The 21,061-nt window shown below is 39.3% G+C and overlaps 1 protein-coding gene across 1 annotated transcript; it reads right to left on the reverse strand.

Moving 5' to 3' along the window:
* Nucleotides 1-8,618: 8,618 nt before the first annotated feature.
* On the reverse strand, nucleotides 8,619-14,612 carry LOC137257551 (valacyclovir hydrolase-like). The gene is made up of 5 exons (XM_067794875.1): nucleotides 14,574-14,612; nucleotides 13,143-13,296; nucleotides 10,836-10,988; nucleotides 9,929-10,052; nucleotides 8,619-8,739 (listed from the first exon to the last, which is right to left on the reverse strand). The coding sequence occupies exons 1-5, from the start codon at nucleotides 14,610-14,612 to the stop codon at nucleotides 8,619-8,621; spliced, it is 591 nt and encodes a 196-aa protein (XP_067650976.1).
* Between the last annotated feature and the right edge of the window lie 6,449 nt (nucleotides 14,613-21,061).

A 21,061-nucleotide genomic window follows, 5' to 3' on the forward strand; every position in this document is an offset into this window, starting at 1 on the left:
GAATCTCAAGTACAGACAACTTTAATTCAGACTTTCGAATTATTAAGGAGTCACTTGAATCAGAGTATTCAGATATCTTACATTGTCCAACACATCATATCGCTGACTACAACTCCTTATTTTGTTTCCAGGAATTAAGGAACGCCATTTCTGGACGGAAAAATACCTCCCCAGGTGATGATTCCTTGTGTAATGATATGTTCAAACATTTGCCGCTTATCAGTCTTGAAACGATGCTTTTACTTTTTAATCACATTTGGTTTGAAAGCAAACTTCCAATCTCTTGGAAAAAGGCAATTGTAATTCCTATTCCTAAGCCTGGTAAAGATCCTACTCAAGCCACATCCTACAGGCCCATTGCTCTTACCTCCAACATGTGTAAAATAATGGAGAGAATGGTAAATAACCGACTAGTTTACTTCATGGAAAAGAACAATCTCTTTTCAGGTGTTCAATCAGGCTTTCGGAAAAACAGATCTTGTGTTGATCATTTAGTGAGACTTCAAACCGAAATTAAGAAGGCACTAGGAAGCACTGAATATCTGATACATGTAGCTGTTTTCATGGACATTGAAAAAGCCTATGACATGCTATGGAGGGATGGTTTGGTGATAAAACTGTATACGCTTGGAGTTTGTGGACGCATGCTTGATTGGAAAAAGGATTTTTTGAGGGACAGAAGTATACAAGTTCGCATTTGAACTTCTCTGTCGCATATATTCAAGTTAGAAAATGGAACTCCCCAAGGTAGTGTAATCAGTCCGACATTATTTAATGTGATGATTAATGACCTGTTTGCGAATATCAATGTCCGGGTCGAAACATCGCAGTTTGCTGATGATGGAGCGTTGTGGAAACGGTCCCGTAATTTTGACGTTGTTTTCAATGGTCTTCAACAATCTCTCGATCTTGTACAAGCTTGGTGTATACAGTGGGGTTTTAAGATTTCAGCTTCAAAATCGTCTGCAATTATTTTTACTAGGAAGAGGATTCCTCAAAATTCAAAATTGGTTTTGTGCGGTTCTCCCTTGGAGTTTGTGGATAAGGTGAGGTTTTTAGGACTCTGGTTTGATAGGAGGCTTACCTGGAAACCTCATATAGGTTATTTGAATCAGAAGTGCATTAAAGCCTTGAACCTTCTGAGAAGTATTTCCAGTACCAAATGGGGTGCAGACAGGCAGTGTTTATTGCTGTTATATCGTGCCCTCATTAGATCACGACTTGATTTCGGCTGTCAAGCTTATGGATCTGCATGTGTAACACAAAAGGCAAGACTAGATGTTGTTCAGTCAAAGGCCCTCAGAATCTGTCTTGGAGCATTTAGAACTACCTCTGTTGAAGCTCTACATGTTGAATCGGGTGAAATGCCTTTAGATCTCAGACGTGAACTGTTAGAAGTTAGATACATGCTGAAGTTGAAATCTTTTGGGTTGAAACACCCGACGTCAGCTGTATTGGGAGATTGTGTTGAGTATTTTCTCGATCCATGGAAGGACGGTATGGGGCCTTATGGGATGCGTTGTCAGAAAACTGCTTTTCATCATCAAGTACGTGATGTTGCAGTAGATGATGTCAGTGTTCTGTCTAAGAAGCCACCTTGGCTGCTTGAACATCCATCCGTGTATCTTGATGTTCTGGACCAAACATCTAAATCTGATCCAGTTCCTCGTATCAAAGCTCTTGCTGAGGAACATATTCGTAGTTTACAGTGGGCTAATGCTATGCAGATTTACACTGATGGATCTAAGTGCCCAGTGTCCGGTCATGTTGGTGCAGGTATCTTCATAGCTACTGATCAAAGAGAGATTTCTCTCCGATTAGCTGATCACTTGTCAGTATTTTCTGCTGAACTTGCGGCCATCATTGAAGCTTTGTGCTGGATTAAATTTTTAAAGCCTGTATCAGCGGTCATTTTTAGTGATTCTGTCAGTGTTTTACAGGCAATTCGGACAGGCTCCTCAATATTATACTTGAACTCTTTAACTTAAGTAAAGATCTTTTAGACGTTGACTTTTCATGGATACCGGCTCATGTTGGGATTTTTGGAAATGAAAAAGATACTTCTCCAAATTGCACTCTGTGTCATCAGCTAGATAATGTTGCCCATTATTTATTGCATTGCCAAAAATATGTCACTCAACGTAAGGCGATGATGGAATCACTTACATCACTCAATATTGAAATCTCTTTGACTGGACTGTTGTGTTCACAGAATATCGCCCGCACTGATGTTCAGAATGCACTTCTTGCTTATATTAAAGCTTGTGGCAGTTTTAATACTTTATAAACGTTTGGGAAATTAGCAAACCTTTGTGATGGGCAAGGTGTAAATGGGCCTAGTTGCCCGAACACCTATTAAAACTTAAATCATCTATCTATCTATCCTGTCACAGTCAAAGTCATCTACATTCAATTTCTTGGTTCCCTTATTTTCTGTCGGTAGTATATTAATAGAGTTCAGAACTATTACATTCTGACAACTTACATCATCTAATCCACAAATATTTATCCACAAAACCTACTCGAGGTTTTCAGCAACCTGCCAGACTTCTCATCACTGGTTACCCACTAAACAATCATCCACTACCTTGGCTTCTGCCTAATTATCCTACAATTACTAATTGTCATGGTAACTCCACTTATCTCATTAATGTTATCTAAGTTCATTATAATGTTATCGTAGCTCATCATGTGACCTTCTTTGATGCATTATTTCCCACCTTTGCTATGTTATCTCATTAATGTTATCTAAGTTCATTATAATGTTATCGTAGCTCATCATGTGACCTTCTTTGATGCATTATTTCCCACCTTTGCTATGTTATCTCATTAATGCTATCTAAGTTCATTATAATGTTATCGTAGCTCATCATGTGACCTTCTTTGATGCATTATTTCCCACCTTTGCTATGTTATCTCATTAATGTTATCTAAGTTCATTATAATGTTATCGTAGCTCATCATGTGACCTTCTTTGATGCATTATTTCCCACCTTTGCTATGTTATCTCATTAATGTTATCTAAGTTCATTATAATGTTATCGTAGCTCATCATGTGACCTTCTTTGATGCATTATTTCCCACCTTTGCTATGTTATCTCATTAATGTTATCTAAGTTCATTATAATGTTATCGTAGCTCATCATGTGACCTTCTTTGATGCATTGTTTCCCACCTTTGCTATGTTATCTCATTAATGTTATCTAAGTTCATTATAATGTTATCGTAGCTCATCATGTGACCTTCTTTGATGCATTATTTCCCACCTTTGCTATGTTATCTCATTAATGTTATCTAAGTTCATTATAATGTTATCGTAGCTCATCATGTGACCTTCTTTGATGCATTATTTCCCACCTTTGCTATGTTATCTCATTAATGTTATCTAAGTTCATTATAATGTTATCGTAGCTCATCATGTGACCTTCTTTGATGCATTGTTTCCCACCTTTGCTATGTTATCTCATTAATGTTATCTAAGTTCATTATAATGTTATCGTAGCTCATCATGTGACCTTCTTTGATGCATTATTTCCCACCTTTGCTATGTTATCTCATTAATGTTATCTAAGTTCATTATAATGTTATCGTAGCTCATCATGTGACCTTCTTTGATGCATTATTTCCCACCTTTGCTATTATTATCTCATTATCATATGTGCGTGTGTGTTGTATAAAAACAGGTGTACCCCATCATTGGTATAAGAATCTATACCAAATTTTACCATGACTATAAAGAAGTTGATCACGCATAAAGTTATGTCATCACTGAACCAGCAATATCTAGAATGCAGTGCATTGAAATGTGTCTAGTGTGAACATAATATTCAGTTTCGTGTGAAGAGAGAATTGCTGTGAAATGGAATGGGCTATTGAAAACCTGTGGTGACACCACCACGTGTGAGAACAAAAAAGAAGCTAGGAGAGTCAGCACAGTTAAAGATCACATATACTCTAGGGGGTGCAAATGCATTAATCACACTTCGACATCGTTATAAATGAAACCTCGTAATTACAACTACTCATTTCGATCTTTAATTACCTTAAATCGACCTTTTTGACAACAGCGCACAATTCTGAGCCGCAAACGAAATTTCAACCAATCAGAGCGGGGCATCTTCGTGATGTAATAGTAGATATAAAAATGAGGGTCCATGCAGAATTCATATACATTTCAAGGGGTAAACTATTTAGTTTACTGGTTTGTACAAACCTGAAATAGCGACAGGTGTTGAGAAAAATGAAAGCTATATGTTTTCACAGTCTACTACGTTTTTCATCCTACATGTTATTTATCATCATTCACTTGATGCTCAGTTAATGAATTTATAACAGGTATACTAGTAATTAGTGGTAACGCCACTTAGATTACCCGACAAAGGTCCCCATTTGACATTTCTTGTGTCTGTATCGATCAAAGGATTAAACGATGACGCGCTGATTGATTAATTACTTTAATGCTGATTTAACTGGGGATTTGTGAAAAGGTAGTGTGTAGGTATGTCCATTTACTAACCTATACTGAATACACTGTGTCGTGTCTGTGTCTGTGTAAAAACATCTTCCTTCTTTCAAAGGATTACCTGCCAATACACTGACTGATTGCTCATTATTGGCTAACTAATTACTTTTTTATCAGTCATTCTTAGACGTCCATCTTAGACGTCCATCTTGATAATTTCTGTTAATTGATCTCCTTATTTTGTCATTTTTGTTTTTCTATAAAAATCCACAAATTATTTTATTAATTTTTTTGTATGAATGTTTCAGGTGGCAGTGGTGTGAAAATAAGGGCAAGAGTTGAGATTGCCAAAGTTTTAATGGCAGTGATTTTTCTAATAGAAGTTCATTTTTTTTGCGCCAACTGGCATGTAGTCTGCTGGTATGTTCTAGGCGTGTCCTTGTATTAATCAGCTACAGATAATTTATTGAAGCATTTACAATAATTCCTAAAATTTTGTAGTTCCCTTTGTGCCAGTCAAGGTGTAGGTCATTGGCTAAAGTTACCTTACTTTCGGCCATTGAACCTATCGAAATAGCATTGGTTTTATCTATGTTCAATTTTGAGTCCTGAGATTTGGTGAAATTTGTTCAGAGTTTCAATTGCCGCATTAAGTCTTTTTTCGAATCCATCTGAAATTAGCTGAGTATCGTCAGCATATTGTCCTAGTTAATGTTTAATATCATTAAACATTATGCCGTTTATGTCCGGATTGTCCTTATCATAATACCTAACATTTCCACTGCAAGAATGATTGTTTAAAGGAGCTCACATTTTGATGCGAGCCTAGGATTGTTTTTTTTAAAAAACTTCACTTGGAAAACAAGATAGCAAACAAAATGTTTATTTTTACTGCAGCTATACCACCAGACTTTGCGCGTGGAGGCAAAGTAATGGCCGATGACAATGTACTTATTTATGTTTACTAATGTTACCGTTAACTTAGAATGGTATATGAAAACGCACCAGTTTGTGTTTGTAACTAGAAAATCTTAGCTCCTTGCAGCATCGTGTGCGGTTAGTCGCTGTGAGGAGACAAAGCGCTGTGCAAGCTTGCCGATTCAGTACATTAACCTATTGTCATCAGATGTTAGTACGTCTTTGACATCTGTGTGCTCAGTTTACAGGTCGTTTACCTGTAGAATCGTGTAGATCTAGACTAAAAAAGACGTATAATAAACATTATTATTAGAATGAGCTCTAAATCATGAAAAAAAGAGATCTGTTGAATAAGGCCCCTTCATAGCCAAGAAGATTTTGAAATTAGAAAAAATAACAATTATTTAGATAACACAGAAAACATTAATCTTGAAAATACCTACGAAAAAGCAAGTATTATGAAAGATATCTTTTTCCTCCTTGTACGTTTCAGCGTTTATGGGCTATTCCTTGTCCCTTTGTCAGGTGAATTGCAATTATAGGTTTGCATTTAAAGACTGTATACCATTGTCTCTCACTGAGTATGTCTGCTACAGTATTTATCTGAAAACCATAGATTTGCTCCCACATTACTAATGATTGATGAAAAAATGACTCTTTGTCCTTTGTCGGATTGACTGAGACATCCTCAGAGAAAATACACTATCTTACCACACTTAGAATATGTATTTGTGTTGAGGTAGCATGCTGGCAAAGGGCTCGTTCTCTGTCTTCATGTTCACTGATTTGGGAGGACATTGTCAATCTCCTGAATAATAGCAGTGGTTGTAATGTGTCATTTGTGCATCATAAAATGTGTAGCCTGAACACTTCTAGGAAAAGTACACCTGTGTCAATGATAAAAAACAACAGACAGACAAACACACAATCAACCATTTTATTAATGTCTTATCAAAACCAATGTCAGCACTATTTCAGCTACGTTAAGGAAATGACAGTTACCTACTCTACCACCTCTCAAAATCTCGGATATTCATTCCAAAGTCAGCAATATTTCAGCTACATATAACACTAAGGTACCCCTGCCCCTGAAAATTTTGTTTAGCCCATCCCAAAGTCAGCAATATTTCAGCTACATTAAGCAAACATATTATAACATGAAAATAAACTATCCAAACTGCCCCTGAAAATCTTGGTTAATCATCCCAAAGTCAGCAATATTTCAGCTGCATTATGCAAACATATACAATAACACTAAAGTACCCCTGCCTTTGAATATTTTGTTTAGCCCATCCCAAAGTCAGCAATATTTCAGCTACTTTAAGCAAACATATACAATAACACTAAAGTACCCCTGCTTTGAATATTTTGTTTAGTCCATCCCAAAGTCAGCAATATTTCAGCTACATTAAGCAAACATATACAATAACACTAAAGTACCCCTGCCTTTGAATATTTTGTTTAGCCCATCCCAAAGTCAGCAATATTTCAGCTACTTTAAGCAAACATATACAATAACACTAAAGTACCCCTGCCTTTGAATATTTTGTTTAGCCCATCCCAAAGTCAGCAATATTTCAGCTACTTTAAGCAAACATATACAATAACACTAAAGTACCCCTGCCTTTGAATATTTTGTTTAGCCCACCCCAAAGTCAGCAATATTTCAGCTGCATTATGCAAACATATACAATAACACTAAAGTACCCCTGCTTTGAATATTTTGTTTAGTCCATCCCAAAGTCAGCAATATTTCAGCTACATTAAGCAAACATATACAATAACACTAAAGTACCCCTGCCTTTGAATATTTTGTTTAGCCCATCCCAAAGTCAGCAATATTTCAGCTACTTTAAGCAAACATATACAATAACACTAAAGTACCCCTGCCTTTGAATATTTTGTTTAGCCCATCCTAAAGTCAGCAATATTTCAGCTACATTAAGCAAACATATACAATAACACTAAAGTACCCCTGCCTTTGAATATTTTGTTTAGCCCACCCCAAAGTCAGCAATATTTCAGCTGCATTATGCAAACATATACAATAACACTAAAGTACCCCTGCCTTTGAATATTTTGTTTAGCCCATACAAAATCTCAGAAAATTACCCTAGGATGCCAGAAAATCTACAGCATTACACTGCCTCCATACTCAACACCTCTCTGTTTTGATAGGACAGTTTGGATTCAGCTAACGACAGCATAGCTTCCTCTATGAGGTCTGTATCAACTTCATCACATTTGATGGCACTTAGGAATGTTCTAAAACATGGTCCTTCAGCTGAAAGTTGCAATGTTTTGTTAGTTGACAGACACTTCAATGTGAATTTCGTTTTGAATTGTTCAATAATGCTATTGCTCCTTTGGCGCATCTGGCAGCTGTCACATTTGTAAGCAGTGGTGGACGGTTTAACGTCCTTTGTGTGGTGGCAATTGGCACACAACAGAAGCTTCTGTACTTGGACACTTTCAATAGTGCCAGTTGTCGTTGGAAGTACGGCCTCCACCTGGCAAAGGACTTCCTCCACTTCTTTGATCTTTGTGGCTGGCGTTGTTGTCAGGTAGTGCTCACCAGCATACTGTTTTATAGCCACATTCATGAAGGAAAAGAAATTTCCTTCTGTAACTTGGTTTATGTGCTCTTCCCAGAGTACTACTGGAATGCATCCAGATGTGTCACAGATATCACTTTTTTCATCAGTGTTAATTTGCCATACATGATCACTTCTTTCTCAATGGGAAGTACAGCCTACCTTGGCTGTAATGACGCTGGGCGGGTGGATTCATAGGTCGCGGGTTCATGAATGGCCGATGTCACCTGATGTCAATGGCTTCTTGCAGTTTTCTTTGTCGCCAGTTGTCGTTGGTGGTGGACACATGATGTGATGTTCTTGGTTCTTGAGAATGTGTTCAGAGATGGCAGATTTCAAGTCTCGTTTCTTGACAGAGGACATGCCTTCTTTGAGTGTGGAGTTAAGGCTCTGGGGGTGGCCACAGTTGCAGGGGATCTGATACATGCATCCTCTATTGGGTAGGGCTAGCGCTGCTGGGTCCTCTATCATTAACTCGTAGATAGGTTTTGGTGGTCTTGCCACTCCTCTCTCAACAAACTAGACACGACTCCGCCATCTCTTGTGTATCACTTCCAAATGCCATTAAAATGATAAAAATAACACAAAATGAAATGAAGAAAATATCCAGTTACAACAGTTCAAGAAATTGTATTGGAAAGTAATTATGTAAACTTTATCAAGTCTGTCCACCCACATTCCAGGAGAAATTCTTCCACCATCTTGTTGAATTCGTCAGCTCTGAACATATGAATGTGGTGATTTCCCTCCGGTATAATGTGCAACCTAAACAGGAGAACATTCTGTCATATCTAAGGTCATTACAGTCACTATTTCAGCAATGCAATCCTGAAATAATAAAGACTGGATCAGACAATCCAGTGACTGTGAACATAAGTAATGGTCCACGTAGTGTTGGTTATCAAGTGGGTGATGAGGGTCAGCCCCGATCTTCATCGGGTACAAATCACCCAGAAGATATTCCATTACTGCATGTCATTGTGTCCCAATGACACGGCTCCTAACTCACCATATCAATCATTGTATTGTCCAGACTTAATTGTTTGAAAACCAGTGTTACGCCTGGCTGGAATACTGCTGAGAGGAATACAATCAATCTGTCCTTTCTAGGCCATGTAACTCCCTAGACGAATCAGTCTCGCTCAGTTTAGAATAGACTAACCTGGATCCAGTACAACACAGTGCCAAGCATTAACCCAGTAGAAACAATCAAAGCTTAGTCATGAATCAAGTATTATTTAAATACAAATAGAAACATCAACCTCCATGAAAGCATGGGCCAATAAAAATGTATGAATGTTTGTCCAGTTATAAATTTCGGCAGTTAATAATATCTTTATCAATTTGAAAACTGGTTACATTATAAGTTGTTCACTGGCCCCCTGTTCCCTCAATGTTTGTTTATGTTCCCTGGGCCCGAAGGGCAGAGAACAACGTATTTATCTTACCGAACCCCTCAGTGTAAATGTGGAACTGTTTGAAGCATGGGTGTCGGATTGTACACTTCATCCAGCCCTGTGAATCAAAGGATTCGAATCCTGTACGTTGCTGTTTTTCTCGTTGGTATTGTCTTATTAAAGTCACCGCGGTGTAATTCCTATTCTTAAGATTCACAGGTACAACATTTGAACGTTTTGACAAAATTTGTTTAATACGATGCACATTTTTTGGTAGCCATAGCTAGATTTGTCAGATGACACAAGAGGACACGGATTTATTGTTGTCTTTCCATTAGCAACACATTGGTAATTTCCGTGCATTATGCGTGATTCAGTGTCATTGGAGATAAGGAAGTACTATCTGAAGTACGAATGAAATGCCATTGGCAGCGGGGTACATTGAATGTACCTCGCTTGTATGAAGGGTACACTGAAAATAATAGAAAAGCGCCATTTATGTGTGAGGTAAGATATATATATCTATACCCTGACCAAATGACATAAATTTGACAAACCTTGAGTTCTTTATATGTTTGCTGAGATACACGGGATGTTCTGTGGTCGTCAGAGGGTCCTTCATACCATGGAGGATAAACGTCGGACAGGTGATGTTCTCCAGTTCCGCCTTGCAGATGTCACCTGACAGAGTGAGACAGGTAAACTCAGCTATCATTTGAATAAAGTTTTACTTCTCTTCAAGCAATATTCAGTGTGCTGAACTGCTGAGACTTACTTACTTACCCAGTAGCCCTATATCTGGCAAACAGACTGTAGCCTGTCCATCTGAAACATTGTAATTCAATATGCAGGAATAGGAGCCAGGATCCTTAACAACAAAACGCTTATTCGTCAGCCAGTGATAAATACAGAGTAAGAAGTCATAACGTAACGAACACTTTGTGCACTGGGACCCAGACACTTATGGCCATAGGTCCGAATCCAAGATTCACCCTGATTACATATTATTGTTTTACAGAAGGATACCGTATGTTCATGTGCTTTAACTAGAGTTGAAACTGTACTCTCTTACCACTGTACGGTACTGTACGCTCTCACCATGGTATCTTACTGTACGCTCTTATCACGGTACGGTACTGTACGCTCTTACCAGGGTATGGTACTGTGCGCTCTTATTTCAGTACGGTACTGTACGCCCCTACCACGGTATGACACTGTACGCTCTTACCACGGTAAGAAAACCGAAAATATCGAATTTTTTTATTGTATTACAGCATAGGGGACCGAATGTAAAATACCGTGGTATACCGTTTCATCCCAACTGTTTACAAAGTTTTAAACACATAACATGTAGAAATGTTTTTGTTTCTACTTGTTGTTTCTTTCTATCCTTCTTACACCTGACTGCAATACCCTGACATATGAACTGTTATAACCGGGATTTCACCAAGCTCACTCACTCACTCTGACTATCAGTGAACATAAATTTGCTGTGTGCGAGGCAGTTTCTGCTTGCTTTGACCCATTTGCTGCAATGAGCCCGCAGGTACCCATCCTCATACAGCTGGCTGTACCGACTCCTGGCGCTGGCAGTCCAGTGACCAATGTCCTCCATACCTGCAGGCAGCACATAGAATTAGTGGAGTGTGCAACATCATGCATGTCGGATGGGTGTGCCAGACGGGTGCGTGTGAAAGAAAGGACATCATTATTATCACTGCCGTTGTTTAGCATTGGTCACCTGGGGGTGGAGATTTGCAATCTGCCATTGCACTTCACCTTTATGTTCGTTTATATGACCGATATCAACACAAGATCGGTATCGCAATATCACTGCAACGCAGGATGAGTACATCCGGGGACTTCATTTGCGGAATCAGTCTGTCAAAGAAACTACAACTGCAAGTGCGGTGTTTGGTTTGAGCAGAACAACCCATTCGTAATCCTTTACCAGAAGGTAGGCTCGAACCAGAAGATCCTATTTTGGCTCTGTGTTGCGACGACTACGTCGACGTCAACGGGTCCAGAAATGCAATATGTCGTTGATTTTGGAATCATCAAAACTGGTACATGCAGTGTTTGCAACACTTTTTAATTTGCCAGTTGGCTATCAGGGCCTGCTGCTGCCTGCAGGCTTTATAATCTACAGGTCCTGAATTAAATCTGGAGGCCCTGAATGAAATCTACAGGTCCTGAGTGAAGTCTGCAGGTCAAACCTAAATAGACTGCACTGTAGACAGTTTCTACAAAATCAATAAGCGAAGAATATGGCACAGAATTATATACGTATTTTATTTTTTGAAGACTAGTGCTGACATAACAATGCGCAAAACGCTTCAATACCAGTATGATGGATCGTGGATGATTGTTAATAAAGACCAAAATGAATAGAAAAGATTTGAGTTAAAAAAAGCAAAACAAACAAACAAAAATCCAAAACGAGATAATTTACAAAGGCCTTGAAGGTCTGCAGATATTTGAAACTGCTGGCCCGATACAGCGGGCTCTGGGCCTCAGGGTCGGCGATTATTTCGAACGCTGGCAACATGTAAAGAATCCAGTGACGAATCTCATGTTATATGCTTCAAGGCCGAGACGTACGAGTATTTGTCTATCGACGGTGAAATGAATGTTTTGCTCAGAAGTGTGTCGCCCAAGATGACCGATGTGGTGATGGAAGTGTCACTGTATGGGCAGCCATATCCCACAAGCAAAAATCTAACTCTCTTCCCTTTCATGGCAATGATATTCAGTACAGAGACGAAATCTTAAGGATTTAAATGGTTCCAATCACTGGCCGCCAGAGGGAGTTGGTCCATCAATATAATGTGAAGCCCCTCACAGCACGTGTCACGATTAAGAATCTTCAGAATGAGAACATTAGAGTGCTTTCATGGCCTTCCAAATCTCATCGAGCATTTGTGGGATGACCTTAGCTAAAGTGAACCGGCGTCCCTGACATTACCTCAGGTGTCGCAGGCTTTGCAAACGGGAAGGAGCCGGAATTCCATTCAACGACTTGTTCCGTCCATGTCAGAGACGTTTGGGGGGCTCATGGTGGCCACAACAGATGTTAAAGATAACGCCCAACTGGGAACGGACGACTTTACGTACGACTTTTTAAATCTAAACATGTTAATAGACATTTGATTCTTATACTGTGAAATGTATCTCGAACCGATCCAGAATTGCAGATGATATCTCACTTTAAAGTTGGCAGATTGACTTCGTGAAAACACACCAATGCGTTTCTATTTGGAGAGAGTATATTTTAAACGTCAACGTGTAACTAAGCAGCCTTCTTCCTCCATGTTTTACCACATTTTTGTATTCAACCAATCAACCAATACAATGAACCATTCATATAAGGTATGTTGACAATTCTCTAGAGTGTTAGGCAGGAAAAGATCCTCGGTATCTCGAGGGTATACGATTTGATTTGTGTTGCCAAGTTTTATCAGTTACAAAATATAAAAAGCGAAAGTGAGTTGTGATTGGTACGACCAACTTCCAAGTATTGAGGTAGGTAATAAAATCATTGGACCGCGCCGTAGATGTATCTCCATATAGTGGAGATTTATCGGAACGTAAACCCTGGATATATCGAGGAAGGTAGGGGGGAAAAGCGTCAACCATGTAGTTACATCAATACATTCTCCTGAAATGTGGATAGTCAGGAGTACAAATTAACATTGTTTCAATTGGGAGGCTTTCTAGAAATGACACAAGTGCCAAGAACGGAAGTAGCGTTGCTAGGATACAGCTCTGTACCTCGTTGTATCTCGATGTCTTTCTCGTTAACGTAGGTGTTGGCTCCCCATACGACCAGCTTCCGAATATGTTCTGGGTATTGTGCAGCGAGGATCAAACCTGTAGTTCCACCATCGCTGAATCCAAGCACAGAAAACTTCTTTCGCCCGAGAGTCTGGAAGTTAAGAACAAAAGATTCCATATGTTATCATAGTGATATGCCTGGCACAAATAAACCATACTGAAGATATATTCTGGGCACAGTTTCACCTGTAGATAGCTACACTTCCTGCAACAACCTGCAATACTGACGTCATGAAGTGGCGGGAGTGATCACCTGGCCTCAATCCCATGGAACACGTATTGGATGCCCTTCGAAAAAGTCTTCTAGACTTGAGACGTCAGCTCAAGTATGTTCAAGTGTTGGGCCTTATGTTTGTCCAACATGGCTAATTCTGTTACGGATGTTACGTCGTCGATGCGACAACGTTGACTTGGTGTTGTAGATGTATGACGTGGAGATGACCAGGATGGTGGACTCAGGTCATACACAATGTTTGGGGGATAGGGGATGCTTTACGCCACCAATGAAACTGTGGCATCAATCACTGTATAGGAGCTGAAAATAGGTCACGGTACTCTAGTTACTAACAAAACTGTTCCTGTTTGCTGGATATGGTTCTGTAACCAGTGACTGTGCTTGAGGTAGTGAGTATGTAATTCATAAATAATCCTGTAGGAAACAGCCGGGAACACCAGAAATGGGCGTAATGTTGGAGAATAGTCTATCTCAGAAGAGCCTGTAATCAGATCGCAAGTCAAAACATTGATTACACAAAGTCTCGTTTCCTGCTGACTGGGTTCTGTCCCATTGCGCAACTTTGTACAAACACGAGTGCAGAATTTTAAGTCCAACTCATTCAACTGGATATATAAATATTAAACAGTATCATTTCCTATGTGCAATTAGCTGTACATTACAAGACTACGCTCCATCTATTCGTTGCAAACAATTCGTGCAGGGTATTCTGCCGTACAACGAGCTCTGAGAAACGGAAATTTGGAAATCGTGGAAATCTCAAAACGAGGCTTGGTGGTCTGGTACGGACTTGATATTTTATCAATCAAGTTTTTTCGTTACAAAAATACATTGGATAATCGCAAAGAACACATAACAGGTGTAACCAGTGAGCCAGGTGAATTATGAATCATTTTACGACCTCTTTAAACATGGACAGTCTGTGACGTACGTGTTAGTTGAGGTCATGGTGCCTACACCCCGCCATAAAATATAGAAAAAAAAGTTTAAAATTAAGATCTGTAAATACCATTTTATGAAACAAAGGAAAGGGACATTATTGCACTCCTGGGTGCCATCGCGGACCCCATCACCAAGTACAACGGGAACACCAGGCTGAAACACAACATCACAGAAACTGGCTTCCAACTTACCCAAAGCTTCCGGCAGTAACAGGACAGTATGATCCCCATATCCGGACTGTTTGCAATGAAAGTCCACCTCATTTGCCTTGACTTGTAGCGAGACTGTACGGGCTGAATACAATCTGCGAAGAGATTTAAACACAGTGCCATTAATTCAACAAATACTGTTCCTCTTTCCAAAGGTATATCGTAATAAGGTAATAGTTGCCCTGAACTATTTTAGTTGAATCACGAGGGGTGTTTTAATAGTATCATATTTGTTATTTTGAGTAATGGAAAAACCTCGGTACAATCGCTGACAGCTGAGGGGAGATCCTAACTGGATCTCACCTCAGCTGTCAAAACAAAACCTAAAAGAAAAAAGATATGCTACGATTAAAACACATTCTAGTTGTTCTACTGTCCTTTGCTTGCAGGTCGTGTAATGAAAGTATATTTCGTACCAATTAATACCTTGTATTAGTCACGATATCGCTGAAATACTGCCGTTGTCACTAGCAATCTTAACTCACTCACTGCCACATACATGGACATGGTATGTAAAATATGTATGCCGCTTGTACATAAATAATAATAGCTACCTATTCGGCATAAATAACACGAGGCAGACTCTCTCCCACGACTGATTATACTAAAATGCTCCCGAAATAATACTAAAATGCTCCTGAAATAACAAAGGCGCCGTAGCATCCTGTATATTTTGGTTTGCAGTTGTTTCACTCGGCAACGAAATGTGACGTTCATATTGTCCCACATGGTTTACGTTAATCACAGATGTAATTAAAACAGATTAGAAAAAGATTTAAAACAAACATAAGCCGTCATCAAAACTGTTTAGGCTGCATAAAAAATTAAATGTTTCTCGGGCATATTTTTTTGTCAAAAGTGACGAGGTCGGTAGGACGTTTTCTTTTTTTAATTTGTGATTGACAAAAAAGGCGAGGAAGGAGGAACACATCTCTATTTTTTCTCTCAGCTTGGACAATTTAGCACGTGTTGTAGTTTCACTGATTCAGTCACACTCGTTCTTACAGACACTTATTCTTATAGTGGGCAAATGGACTTGACCGGGACGCGGAAAGGTCAGCATTATTTTTTTTAAATGGCATTAACAAATATTTTCCCGCACAAATAAAGTTACGCGCTGATGCTCGAGAAACATTTCACTTTATTTCGTTAGCCTTATCATTTGTTTTGTTTTTTTCCACTGGTAACGTGCGTCCTAGCGCAGGGGGACAGGCACATCACCACCACAGCCCGTCAGTTAGCCCTGATCGAGAATTGTTAATTGAGGTCACTGACACAGTCGTATTTTCTGTTTGTTTTCAGCATTAGATTTACCCTCGGTAAGTATTAAATTTGACATCTTAGAATACAAATACTGTACGCCCTACCTCAATGCAGAGTGAAACGTCGAACTGACGAAATTAAAGAAGTTGTCATCAATACAGTTCTATATGAATATCATTATCATAACTAAATGATGCAAGGAGACACATTCTGGATGGTAAGCAAATACACGTTATTAACATATATGTCATTATTGATATGTAACCATGTGACCACTTTCAAATGTAAAAAGAAATCCCCTTGGGGTAATGAAGTATTGTCCATTGTCAATCACATGACACACACTGCAAATGACTGAGTGATGCGGTTCATGGCATGTCTGTTACTAAACCAGGGATTAACAAACTTGCCAGTGAGCGTGACAAGGGTACTAGAAACCGGATCGAAACGTCGCACTCATGAAATATAAGAAGTTGTCATTCATATAGTGTGTTAATAGTGTAGGTCACAAGCTATGCCACTTGGAGAAGTTAAGGAATAATTAGAATCCTTACCTCGAGTCTGTTTGTTGTTCTGTGAACTGCAAGCAGTGTTCCCGCTAGGGTTTGTACAAGTGCGTGCAGAAATATAATTATAGGTATATAATCCAAATCTTTTGCGAGAGTAATTTTCATTACAGTCCTGAATCATTGCAAATTAGATTGTTTTGCTATATGTTGCTGTTTAAGTTACTTGTTTTAAAAAAATCAAGTAGATCTGAATGTATGCGTCTCAAACACTCAAGCAAAACATTTTTTTGCGTGAAAAGTATAATCAATTTAGCCTTCACTGCGGAGTGCACAATATGGCAATTTATAAAAGGTTTACTCTCAATACACTAACCTCATGTTACAGCAGACTGAAATAAACACAAAATACATGATTGGGTAAAAACTCAACTTCACCGACTGCAGTTTTTCATTTCTAAAACTGTATGTACTCGTCCGCGAAAAAACCCGACACTAGCCGTCAGACGAACCAGGTTGTGTTGATGATGGTGATCGCCACTTTGTGACAGAAAACATAATTCTAACATGCATGTCATACCGAACATTGTGATGGAACTGTTTCCTGAATGCAGTCTTTGAATTCTGTGGTAACAGACGTAACCATTGCTGAGCTGAAAGTGATAAACAGCCGGTGAAAATATCCATCTTCCCAACACAAATCACACGTGCCCTATTTCACAAGGGAAGTAACTCTCTTGACTTGAAGATTCGTGTTATCTGAATGTTCAACTGAGCCGTCGTACCTGGTTTATAAAAGTGACACCAGCCTATTAAATAGCTACTCGTGTTTGTTGGGTGTGCAAACGATTGTTTCGAACACTGGAATAGAAATGAAAACTAATGAAACATGAATAACCCTCTGCCGTAATATTTACATTACAATGACATTCAATTATTTGCTAATTATATCTTTTGATGTGAATAGGTACACGGTCCAGTGTACCTTACAACAGGGAGGAAACATTGGGTTCTCATCATATATCTGTCTCTCGTATTGTGTGTATCATGTTGTGAACATCCTTTTCAGTAATTTAATAAGCTACAAGGGAAAGGTAAATACCCTTCCATAACTGATGGATGCTAAAATAAGACAAAAATAAATGGATACTTGCTAACGATGGATTTGATACAGGTATCAAAACTGCTTTCAGTCTCATAGTGTTTTGATTACTACAGTGAGTGACACTTATTTCCTGTTTACAAGGTTTGACTACGTCCCCGGTTAAAATTAACGTGTCATGGACCAAATGCCATGTCCGCTAAATCGGCAAACAATAATGCTGGATACAAACAACAACAACAAGAAAAAAGCATATATAGCAATTACTAAAAAAACAACGGATGGGTATTCAAAATTCAAGGAATCGTAATAATGTATCGTTTTCACTATCGTTTATTAACTGCATTATACAGATTTTACCCGACCACAAGTATTATTTCATACGTGACCCACTAGTGTTGTTCCGAGGCAAGCTAAATATATCCTTGGAGGTTACTGGAAGGGTGAGTGGTGACGAATGGTGTTATTTATGTTACCTCTTACGTGAATGTCTCTTAATGTCGCTTACAAACGAGTAATATTTTCCATGTACCCCACTGGGGGTAACAAACTCATTTGATACTTCGTGGTAGTAAATTCGTTATCCTGAATAACATTGAATCACTTTTCGACCCTTTCCGTAATATCCAAAAAGTTATTCGGCTTGTACCGGAATAACACGAGTGGGTCACGAATGTGAATCACGTATGGTCGATGTCACCGATGTTTTGCGAATGCGAATGCAAATCAATGAACGGGAGATAACTCTAAAATATTTGTATCTGTGCTTCAAACAAATCGAAAATTAACATTGAGGTTTTCGGTAATCGAAATACGTTGTTCACTGGTTCCTCTGGGCCCATGGGCTAGGGGAACATAAATATACATCGAGGGTACATCAACCCTTGTGGCTCGAGTTGCCAGTGAACAACTTAAATTATCTGTAGTGTAAATCTACATATTATAGTGTTTTCACTTATCAGTTGTTCAGTATTGTTCATTAAGTCGTGTATTTGATATTTTATGAACCAATATTGTGTTTTTAGACTTCTTTAACTACGTAATTGTTGCTTGTCTGTTTGTATGACATGCACTTCATTTCAGAGTTATTGAAAAGTGACCCCTGAAGGTCCGGGGTAGAATATGCCTTCAGCAACCCATGCTTTTCATCAAAGACGACTATGGTTGCCATAAGAGGCGACTAACGGGTGGTCAGGTTCGCTGAGTTGGTTTACACATGTCATCGGTGGGATTGCACAGATCGATGCTCATGCTGTTGATCACTGGATTGTCTGGTCCAGATTCGATTATTTACAGACCGCCGCCATATAGCTGGAATATTGCTCAGTGCGGTGTAAAACTCAACTCACTCACTATTGAAAAGTTATGAAAATGACTTCAAATAAGCAAATCCCTTTTCATAACATCTGATGTCACGTATCGCGCGTGGCACGTGCACTTTGTACGCAACGAACTTACTTACTTTTAGCATGCTTTTTGACGCCTGAAATTCACACGCCTGATACTGACAACTGAAAAACAATTATTTTGTCTCTAACCTCTGAGTATTGATATAAACACCAACCTAAATTAAGCGTGCGTCATACCACAGTGTACAGAATGTTAGCGTATACTCGACGTGGGTATATTGGCGACTGGAATTGACCAAACTGAAGTGGCCATCGAAACACGATCTCACCTCAGTCTCGTCTGACCTGGATAATGTACACACACTATCTTGTCTGACCTGACTGATGGAAACACACGGTCTTGTCTGAACTGACTGATGTACAGACACTGTCTTGTCTGATCTGACTGATGTACACACACTGTTTTGTCTGACCTGGCTGATGGAAACACACGGTCTTGTGTGACCTGACTGATGTACACACACTGTCCTGTCTGATCTGGCGGATGTACAGACACTGTATTGTCTGACCTGACTGATGGAAACACACGGTCTTGTCTGACATGAATTGTGTACACGTACTGTCTTGTCTGATCTGGCTGATTTACACACACTGTTTGTCTGACCTGGCTGAAGGACACACACGATCTTGTCTGACCTGACCGATGTACACACACTGTCTTTTCTTACCTGGCTGATGGAAACACACTGTCTTGTCTGACCTGACTGATGGACACAGACGGTCTTGTCTGACCTGATTGATGTAGGCATGTGGTCTTGTCTGATATGCAGATGTATACACACAATAATATGCAGGTTTAGATGAGCAGATTGATTCGTGTTTCAGCAAATATGTGAATTTTTCGTTTGTACTGATTCCATCAAGCAAACCGACATTAGAATCTCGGACAGTGGTAAGATCGGCTCTTTCCAACCGAGAGAAGTGGAAAATGTATGTAGTCAAGAATATTGACGGGACGGGAAAGACCAGCCACAGACACCTGGTACATGACACGTTGATATGAACATCAAAGTGCAGGTGTCAACGTAAATCCAGATTTGACATGTCAAAACGACACCAGTCTTTCATAGACACTTTGTTATTAATATAATTGTTAATTTATATAACACTGCAGATATCATAATTACTGACTTGGGCACTTTAACTAAGTCTAACTTTGACTATGTTTCGCTGAACGATGAGAATTGTTTCAGTTGAACCAGTTGATGCCCGCTCTTTGACCTTTGGAGCATCTCGGTCTGTGTCGTGAAAACTATTTAGACCCGTTATCAGTAGCTCGTGGGATGTCAGTCCGCTTGTACTTGTGGACAGCTAACATGTGCCTTTTCACTATGATCGGAGGCCATTCGTCTTAAATTATCGACGGTGTATACCATAGTCCTACTCATGGATTTGATCAGAACTATTGAAGACAATGTCATATCGTACTTTGCAGTATCCTTGAAAATTCCATTGAGGTGTATATGCTGTTAAGCCATGCTTCTTGTGGGTAACCATATGAGTGTGAATGAATTTAGTTTTACGTCGCTTTAAGCAATATTCTAGTAATATCATGGTGGCGGACTCCAGAAATAGGCTTCATACATTTTGCCCAAATGTGGCGGGTGACCGTGCTTGGTGACGTCCTTAACTGTATGTCATCATTTCCCAATTGCGTGGATCGATACTTACAATATCAATCACTGGATTATCTGGTCCTAATTTTCCTCAAACATACAGAAGTTTTAGCGGAAATGTTAGTCTCTCATACAGACCATGCAGCTTTATGTAATAAAGCTTATTTTAATAACGCCAATATCGCGAGTCCAGGTCACTGCGGTTTCTGGGAATGAAGCAGCGAGTGAGTTTAGTTTTACGCTGCACTCAGCAATTTCCTAGCTATATGGCAGCGCTCTGTATATAATCGAGTCTGGCCCAGACAACCCAGTGATCAACTGCATGAGCATCGATCTGCGCAACTGGGAACCGTTGACATGTGTCAACCAAGTCAACCACCCGATCCCGTTAGTGGCCTCTTATGACAAGCATAGTCGCCTTTTGTGGTAATCAGGGGCTGCTGAAGACATATTCTACCTTAAACAAACACTTACACTAATGTCTGAGACAAGAAATATTAGTTTACATCATGATTTCTAAATTATATGAATTATGTAAACAATGTGAACCATTTGCCGCTGTATTGTATATTTG

The sequence above is a fragment of the Haliotis asinina genome, chromosome 12 (assembly GCF_037392515.1).
Source record: "Haliotis asinina isolate JCU_RB_2024 chromosome 12, JCU_Hal_asi_v2, whole genome shotgun sequence".
Lineage (NCBI taxonomy): Eukaryota > Metazoa > Mollusca > Gastropoda > Lepetellida > Haliotidae > Haliotis > Haliotis asinina.